General features: G+C 36.9%; 1 protein-coding gene across 1 annotated transcript in view; it reads right to left on the bottom strand.

Moving 5' to 3' along the window:
- tssc1 (tumor suppressing subtransferable candidate 1) overlaps window positions 1–10,069 on the bottom strand; it is a 68,891-nt gene extending 58,822 nt beyond the window's left edge. Inside the window, exons 1-4 of the mRNA XM_015381263.1 lie at window positions 10,005–10,069; window positions 8,922–9,048; window positions 7,328–7,460; window positions 2,513–2,669 (exon numbers count right to left, since the gene is read on the bottom strand). Of these exons, the coding sequence (XP_015236749.1) occupies window positions 2,513–2,669; window positions 7,328–7,460; window positions 8,922–9,048; window positions 10,005–10,069 (482 nt within the window). The remainder of the gene's footprint in view (window positions 1–2,512; window positions 2,670–7,327; window positions 7,461–8,921; window positions 9,049–10,004) is intronic.

Genomic DNA, 10,069 nt, shown 5'->3' with positions numbered 1-10,069 from the left:
ATTATAAATAACGAATTCTAAGGCAACGCAAATATTAAGGTTAAGAGGCTGAGCTCGTAGATGATGATAAATAACATAGTTATGTATAAAATATTACATTTCTGACTGTATATCCCTGTAATTATTACACACTGTAGCTTTAAGATTATCTTCAAGGAAAAAATCAGGACACAAACCATGGATTAAATTGCATTAAATAGGATCACTGAAATATCACGTGTATAGTAATGTTACCCTCAAAAGTAAAACAGACTGATTTTTGGGAGAAATATGAGGATTTTATAACCACAAACCAAGCATAAAATAGGCGATACGTGTGGTACAGTTAGTGGTAGGAACATGCTGATACATGCATGATGGTTTTTGGGTTACAATACAGGTCAGAACTGGAGCAGAAATGGTAAACTACATTTCAGTGCTGAAAGAAGGAGTTCTGTATATTTTAAGTTTTGAGTTACTGAAGAGGAGCTTCATTCTAAGATTAAATGAGGAGACCCCTAATCACCCCAAAATTACTGCCCTACCATCTTGTTTACGTAAACAGAAAATTAACATAGAAAGAAAATCACATGATGTCATCATTTGGCTGAATCAAAAAAAAATCTGCTGTTTGTGACTTTTTTCCTGTTGTTTTTTTTTTTTTCTCTAGAAGTAAACTAGTAATTCAGATTGCGTTGAAATTAGATTACTTTTTTCCCCTTAATCAGCAGCGAAGCTAGGAGTGAGCAAAAAACTCAGAGGTAGAGGAAGATACGACTAAATTTAGCAACTATATTTCTAATATTCATATCTGCCTAAAAGTTGAAAGAAAGAGATGATGAGCATCAGCCAAAGATGTTTCAATCTGTCTGACCGTGGCACGTGATTTTGTTAGTTTTATTAAGCGTTTTGGTTGGCAAACTTTTACATGCTAGTCATCTATCATTCACTAGGGGGTGCTAGAACACCCTTCGCATCACTCCTTTACAGGTCCATGATAACAGTTCAATGGCTTCCTGGGGTTTCTGTGATAATGCTAATAATTTTACAGCTCTCTTGGATGTATATTCTAATGCCTAAAAAAAAAAAAAAACTCATCATAACAATGAGTATCTAACTAGACAATTAGAAGAATGAATGATCCCCTTAGACCAGGGGTGGGCAACTCCAGTCCTGGAGGGCCTGTATCCTGGAACTTTTAGATATGTCCTTGACTTAACACACCTGAATCAAGTAAATAGATAATTAGACTCTGGTGAAATTGATTGCATACTGGGGAGGTAATTTTACTAATTTGATTCAGGTGTGTTGGACCAAGGATGAATCTAAATGTTGCAGGAAACCAGCCCTCAAGGACTGGAGTTGCCCAGCCCTTCTTTAGACAGCGGCGAACGTTGTTTTATGACCAGGATGTTTTAAAGAACTGATTTACATTTTACAAAGTCAATATTTCTCCTCTAATTGTCGAGAAGTGATTTAGTCTAGAAAAAAGAAAAGGATAGAAATTGACCTCAAAATGGAGAAATCAACCTCTGCTTTTAATCCATCCCCTTGGGGAGCAGTAGGCTGCCATTATGTGGCGCACGGAGAGCAGTGTGGCATTAAGGGTCTCGCTCAGGGACCCAGTGTGAAAGTTGTAGGGAACCAGGTATTTGCAACCTTCTCAGGGCACAAGTGCACTGCTCTAACCACTAGGCCAACACCCCCCTTATTTGTAATATAAGAAAAATATAATAGACTTCTTTATATTTCTCTTGGTAGGAGTTTGATGCATAGGTCAGACATTACAATTCCAAAATACTTCGAAAAGACAAACTTTTATTCAGAAAGGTTATTTTGGGATATTTTAAATATAGAAGATAAACTATAATAAGACCTTGTTCTGCAACAGAAAAGTTCAACTTTTCACAGACAGAGAAAGAGCTGCAATAACCCAGAAATATTCCATTTAACTTAATTTAATCTGATGAGAAAAATCCCATTTAGGATGTTGCCCTCCATCGTTATACTGGTCATTTTGGATCATCATTCCAGTTTTTATTTTTCTTATATTGATTAAACCAAGTGCTGTTCTGGTTTAGCACTAGAAGCACATGTCTGAAGTTCAACGAGGATGTCCTTTCACTACTGATATTGGAAATAAGTGTATAAGCCTTCATCTAAAATCCTGACAGAAACCCTCAGCTTCTATCAACTTCAGTCTAAAGTTTATATAAACCAAAGTTTAATAATACACGCATCAGTTGTTCTAATAACTTTTGTTCTAGACTATTTTCTGTTTGAGTAATTTATGATTTGTGCTGATTGTTCAGTGCTCAAAGGTGCAATATTGGTATCATACTGGAAATGAAAAAGTCGTATCAGGACATCCCTTAAAACTAACCAGTTTAATCACTAAAAGACTAAATAAACATATTTTTCCACATTAGCCAATCTAGCAAAAGAAGATAATAAAAGAATGTGTGTAATTTTCCCTAAAATGATGAGAAGAACTTGATTTAAAGAACCGCTTCAGTATCAAGGTGAGCCCTACCAGGCAGCATTTCCGTGGGCACTGTTGTCTAGATGACAGAGCAGCTCCAGAGTTTGAGCGTTGTGGGCAGAGTCATCAGGTGACTCGTGGCTTCCCGAGTCCCAGTCGGAGGGCATCCGCCATACTGCGGCACAGGACACCACCCTGCTGTCACTGGCTGCAGGAAAACAAAAACAAACACACAGATCTGAAGCTGATATAAAATCTGATGCGATGAAAACGCACCTGCCTGTACGGGTCAGGAAGGAAGACAGACAGCTGCTAACTTTGTCGATATGCTTCCCTGCTAATCACACATCTAAAATTAGTCATTTTGGCACGTCCATGCTGGAGCTGGAGTTGCTAATTGGAAGCAATGTAGACCTGCTGCAGTAATTGGACTAAAAGTTTCAAGCTGGAGTGTAAAAACCAATCGTAAGCGAAGACAGAGAGCAAACCAGCCTAATTTCATTTTTTTTTTTTGCAGTAGATATTGACAGTGTGTAGGCGGCTACTCGGCTAAGAACACTGGCATTAAGCCTATTTGTCAAATTAAAAAGGAACACGTGGCTGATGCTCTTGAGTGGTTTTAGACAACCTTCCTTTTGGAGTAATGGGCCACTGAAAGGCTGCATGGAAATGGTACAGGGACGCTCATGTGTATCTGCGCTCATGATTAAGTATTTTTGTGTGAGTGGGTGGTGTGTGCAGCAGCGCGTGTTTGGCTGTCCAGAGCGCCTGTCACCCTGTGAGCTGAAGCGTGCAGAACTGGGCTGACACAGAGTGAAAGACGACTCTCCTTCCCAGAGGTACCCGCCCCGTGTCCCGGCCTCTTTTACTCCATGTCCCCCTTTGACATGCCTGTCTTCTTCAGGATGATGCATGCACCTACGCTCAGTGTTTAGACTTGAAAGGGCTTAAACTGACATGTTTATTTTCTAACTCTATAAATATCAGCACTGCTCTTTAAAAACTGATATAATAGTCATCATCGCGTTTAAAAGGTAATTATTGATAAAAAAAAAATGACATGAGGGAAAGAAAAAAACTTTTAAAAGAAGTGGTCAAATAGTATTATAATAAACTAATGGTTTGGAAAATGGTTAAAAATCAAGATTTGTTACGTTTTTCATTTTTTAAATTCACTTATAAACTAAAACCATTAGGAATATTAGCGGATATTTGGTCAGATTTTAAATGAAGAACCCACAGAAAAACACAGACTTAACAATTCCACAAAATCTTCTTCATTTTCACAAATATACATTTATATATATATATATATATATATATATACATATATATATGTACAAAATATGGCAAGATAGGAAACATGCAGCTTTGAGAAGAAGTATCTGTTAATAAGACGGAAACACTTCAGGCAGATTCACATGACCAAGGGATACAGCCATATGAAAAAGTTTGGGCACCCCTATTAATCTTAATTATTTTCATTTCTAAATGTTTGCAACAGCTATTTCAGTTTGATATATCTAAGAACTGATGAACACAGTAATATTACAGTTTTGAATTGAGGTTTATTGGACTAACAAAATGTGCAGTACGCATTAGAAAAAAAAAATTGACAGGTAGAAAACTATGAGCACCTCAGCCACAAAGAGACATCAATATTTAGTAGATCCTCCTTTTGCAAAAACAACATCCTTTATTCGCTTCCTGTAGCTTTTAATGAGTTCCTGGATCCTGGATGAAGGGAATTTTGACCATTCTTCTTTGCAAAACAATTCCGGTTTAGTTAAGTTTGATGGTCGCCAAGCGTGGACAGCCTGCTTCAGATCATCCAACAGATGTTCAATGATGTTTAGGTCTGGGGATTGGGATGGCCATTCCACAACATTGGAATTGTTGCTTGTGAGGGGCCGAGGTAAGAAGCATGAGGAGTCACAGGACTTAATTGAGTTTTTATTTTTAACCCAAAAAAAGAAACTGACCAAAAATATATGTTTCTTAAAAGAGAAAGTTTAACTCAAGCAAACTGTGCCCAAAATAACTGACTGCATAAACAAACATAACTGACCTAACAAAGAAATAACATGACGGTATATATATATACACTGGCTGATCAGACCATTAACACAATATTACAAACCACAGCAGTACAGTCAGGTTAGGAAATAAACTAATCTGCATCTTAGAAAAATGAAAACACACCAACAGGAAACCAAATCTTAAGTGAAAATGCAAAAATGAGAAAAGGACATTTCAAATCCCCTCCTTCGAGCAGCAGCTCGATGAAACAGTCCAATTTCCCCTCCTGCATTTAGCAGATCTGAGCCCTGGCTGCCATCTTTTGTCTGGCCAAACTCCTCGGCACCATAGAAGGTAGGAAACAGACTAGTGACAAAAACTGAAAGAAATATGAATGAGTGCAAACAAATACAGTGAACTAAATGTTCACGCTTAGAAATAGAACATGTATTTTAACTAAGAATAAAGTTTTATTGCAAACTAAAGTATGTGTATGGATTAAATAAATAAAGGTGCATGTATAGTCCAGACCTAAGGTGTTGCCATGGGTTTGGCCATCACATTGCTTTGCATGAATGCCTGAGTAGATTTGAAGTGGTGTTTTGAATCATTGTCTTGCTGAAATATCCATCCTCGGCGTAACTTCATCTTCGTAACTGATTCTTGAACATTATTCTCAAGAATCTGGTGATATTGAGTGGAATCCATGCGACCCTCAACTTTAACAAGATTACCAATGACAGCATTGGCAACGCAGCCCCAGAGCATGATAAAACCTCACCCAAAATGGGAGCAAGTGTTTTTCTTGAGACGCTGTGTTTTTGATGCCATGCATAACGCCTTTTTTATGACCAGAAAACTCAATCTTTGTTTCATCAGTCCACAGGAAAGTATTCCAAAATGAAGCTGGCTTGTCTAAATGTGCTTTTGCAAACCTCAAGCGATTCTGTTTGTGGCCTTCTTGCAGAAAAGGCTTCTGTCTCTCATCACGCTCCCATATAGCTTCTCCTGGTGCAAAGTGTGCTGAATTGCTGAACGATGCACATTGACACAATCTGCAGCAAGATGATGCTGCTGGTCTTTGGAGGTGGTCTGTGGGTTGGGGGTGGTCTGTGGGTTGTCCTTGACCATTCTCACCATTCTTCTTCTCTGCCTCTCTGACATTTTCCATGGCCTGCCACTTCTGGGCATAACAAGAACTGTCCCTGTGGTCTTCCATTTCCTTACTATGTTCCTCACAGTTTAAATCTCTGAAACAACTTTTTGTATCCTTCCCCTGAACGACTATGTTGAATAATCTTTGTTTTCAGATCATTTGAAAGTTGTTCTGAGGCGCCCATGATGAATCTTCAGAGGAGATTCAAACAGGAGTACAACTTGCAACTGGCCACCTTAAATACATTTCTCATAATTAGATACATCTGACTATGAAGTTCAAATCTTAATGAATTTACCAAACCAATTTTGTGTTTTAGTAATTCAGTGAAAAGTATTTAAGGGTATACAAATTAATAAAATGATTAGGGTACCCAAATGTTTGCACCTGTCAAGTTTTGTTTTAAATGCATACTGCATATTTTCTGTTAGTCCAATAAACCTCAATTCAATACTGAAATATTAAGTGTCCATCAGTTAGTAGATATATCAAACTGAAATACCTGTACACAAATATTTAGAAATACAAATAATTAAGATTAATAGGGGTGCCCAAACATTTTCATGACTGTATTAGTTCAGCCATTTGATCTTGAATAGGCCCTGCTTTCTGTAGAGTTGGCTTGGCTACAGCAAACATGCATCACATATAACCAAGGCTACATTCACACTGCAGGCCTTGATGCTCAATACCGATTTTTTTGTGAAACCTCATTTTATTCCAAACCTTAAAACCTCAATCTTTTCAAGACGGTTAAAAAAAAAAATACTACTCCCCGCATCGTCTGCCATGGTGTTTGTTTTTCTTGTCGCTTCTGTGTAGCTAGAAGCAGAATAGTGACCTATGTCGGTTACTAATGGCGTTCAGGTCGGACGAATGCGACCTGGCAGTTTAGACACAGGTCGCATTTGAAAAGATCAGATTCGTATCAGATTCAGGACCATATAGTAGGGTTGTCAAAAGTATCGATACTCAAAAAAGTATCGATACTGAAACGTTGTATCCGGATACAATACTCATTTTCAAAAGTATCGATAGAATGCCACCATCAGTGGCACCTAAACAGTCATTTATCTAAAGTGCAGAATAGAGGACAATGCACTTTCTGAACACTGTGTGATTGAATAATTCTGTGCACTTTTCAGTTTCAGACTTTTTTTTTGTAAGAGGTGCAGCTGCTGAGAATTAGTTTTGTTTCTTAACCGGTTTGGCTAGTGTCATTGTTATGTGTGCAAAGCATAGCCAAGGAAGGAACACTTAATTTAGTTTTTTATCAAGCTTGCTTAATATTGTGCACAGCATACAACCTTTATTGTATTTATTTATTGTATTTATTAATGAAAATATTTCTGTAGAATTTTGGATTCTTTGTTTTAGTCCTTGTGGTATCGAAAATGGTATCGAGTATTGAATATTTTCCTTAGTATCGGTATCGAGTTGAAAAGTTTAGTATCGTGACAACCCTACCACATAGCCAAGAGGCCTGGGTCGTATTGGAAAAAAATCTGATCTGTGTTGTTCAGACAGCCAGGAAAAGATCTGATCCAGGTCGCATATGGGCCAAAAAAATCGGATTTGGGTCACTTTAGGCAGCGGTGTGAACGTAGCCTTACATCATAAGAAACAAACATAAAACCACTCGAATAGAATCAACATGACCGAAAGTAAAAGATGCAAAATGTAGGACTCACTTTTGTTATAGCAGGTGGTAATTACAGCCTTATCTGCAGGACTGGCAGCAATGTGCCATATCTCTCCAGCTTGGTGCAGGAGGACGTTCTTATTAATGATGTTATTCTCATCATCAAAGTCAATGATGTGGATCTGAAACAGAGGCAGAGATAGAGGTGAGAGATGGGAGCAGAAAATATTGACTTCAGTTCTCACTACCTTTGGCTCAAAGCTCCACTCACACCAATAATTCCTTTAAAAAATGCTCCTACTCAATGCAAATCATGTTTCTCCTTTTTTCCCCCCACCCTTTAATAACTTTGAGAAGCTGTACTGTATTTGTGACAATAATGCACATGCAGCTAATGTTACAAAATGAAGGTGCAACAAAAAGAAATTTGCTAAAAGCTTTTTAGTTGTTGTTGTCTAAAGATGAGGCACATCATTCAAGACAGTTTCTCTGTATGAGGCCTTTAACGGCACACTGTTATTAGGACATGTATTGTCATCAAACCTCATGAGCACATGATAATTTAGCTTCAATGGAACCCTAAGATTAGGTCTAATTTTGATCTGCTTTGTGACCAAGCTTTTTATCTGGTCATTTTCGTCATTAAGAAACCATTTTATGGTTATTTCTTTTTATTGGTTCCGACATTGAGGCCACGTTCTAACCAGACACTTTAAACCCAGACAGGCAACTACAAAAAACATGACTCTGGAACTTCTCATAGACTTTATGATCTCCAGGCTGTAAACTGGACCAAAAAACCTCCAAGACATGAGCCTCATGATGGGTTAAAAAAACAAAGGATGACGATTAATAGCTATAAATGGAATAAATATCAACATAATACCATTGCATACTGTACATTGGATAAAAAATACTTTAGATTACATCCAAAATGTGATAAAGAACAGAATTGAGTTCATGTTGCTTTCTGGACAGTGGATGCGTGACTTTGCGCTTTTTAACTTTGCATTCACATTTTTTTAACTGGTAAATAATTGTGTTTCGAGTAAATATTCAGCTTTTTCTCAATGACAAGACCAAATCATTTTCATAGATCAACACCTTTTTGTATTTTTTTTCTCTAAAACAAATGAAGACCAAATAGTTAAGTATAAAAGTTTAACCAAATACATTTGGAGTTAGATTTCCCATTGAAAATGACATTTTAAATAAAAAAAACTAAATTCTGTAGTCATTTTGTCATCGCTAACAAACATTAAACACGCTTAGCTTATAAATTGATCGATTACTATATGAAAGTGAGTTAAATCTAAAGGCGTGGTGGGCATTTCATATGATCTGCTTTTCTATTTTCTAGTTATAGTGAATATGTGAACCTCATTTAAAGTGGCCAGCATGCATTTCTGAGCAGCCTATGGATTTATTTATCATAGAAAATCATGAAGAGTAAGTCTTTGGGGAGAATTTAGAAGATCCCAAAGGCCCTTATAGTTTATTACTTAGTAAATAAAACCAGATTGTTTCTTAGAATTTCAGATTTTCTATTATAAACATAGACACATGTTTTCATTATTAATACTGACAAATTTAATCAGGAGTTTTACCCGCTTTTGTAAAAGTCCTAATTAAGAGCTTCTGACCTCAGATATCTCCTTGAACAGGAAGACCAGGAAGACTATTTGGATGATGAGCTTGTAGTGGCATCCTAAAGTATTACAGAAATCCTCTTCTCCACCAAAGCTGTGACCAATATGAAACTCAGCTTCACTTCAGAGGGTTTAAGAGATCAAACCATTTGGATAGGACACAACGCTCCATCTTTTATGATCCCTGGAATGTTACTTAGCATAGAAGAACTCCCATAAAGTCATCCGGTCATGAGAAAAGGCAATGACTCAGTAGATGGTAGAACAACCTATAGCAGCAATACCTTTGAAGTAATCCTTATATACAGTAACTCTCTCCCATCATTGCAGATGCAATTTCGCTCCAATTTTCTTGACAATAGTGTTACAGTTCATTAATACTTACACACATTTGTTCCTGTCGAAGTCTTTAAAAGTCACTTAAATTCTCAAAGTGAGAAAAGATTGTTCCTTTTTTTGTATAATTTTTTTTAGCATTACTATGGACATTGCATAGTCTTATATTGGTATAAATTTGGAGAGAATCCCCCTTCTGGGCAGATTGGCAAGGATCTTGAATCATTTGTTCATGAATTACAACTGTGTAGGATGGTGGATTTAAAAAAAAAATCTTGGGATGTGGTCTGACCCTTCAGATAATGATGGATGAAAAAAGTATTTCTTTTTTCTCTTAAGATCATTGCTTTCACATTTGGCATTGTGTCAGAACAGGCCTGTTTACTCCATCAGATCACCAGACCCTGGTAATAACTGTCCCTCATTTAATCCTGGTATTTTCTTTGAAATTCCTTCATTATTATGGGTAATATTTTTACCTTATTCTTAATAATTGGAGATTTTTATGATTCTACTAATGTTTTAATCATAATTTGCTCCAATATTATGCTGGCCCCTCATTATATGATTCATCTATGATTCAAATGTTAATGCAGGGTCCCCTCTTAATCCTTATTTAATTGTTTTTATGGCTTTGTGAGGAATAGGGGAGTTCTTTAAAGGATTTTTGTCAGTTTTAGTCTGCTTATTGGGCAAGCTTCAGTCACTTTGACTGTAAAGTAAGAATAGTTTGTTACAAACCAGCTGTGGAAGACAACTTTTCTATAGTCATCGAACACGGCATACAAACACTGAGGTCCCACCAT

This window comes from Cyprinodon variegatus, unplaced genomic scaffold (genome assembly GCF_000732505.1).
Source record: "Cyprinodon variegatus isolate N-32 unplaced genomic scaffold, C_variegatus-1.0 Scaffold230, whole genome shotgun sequence".
Lineage (NCBI taxonomy): Eukaryota > Metazoa > Chordata > Actinopteri > Cyprinodontiformes > Cyprinodontidae > Cyprinodon > Cyprinodon variegatus.
Note: the sequence above shows the minus strand (reverse complement) of the source record. Positions and strands in the feature narration are given on the sequence as shown.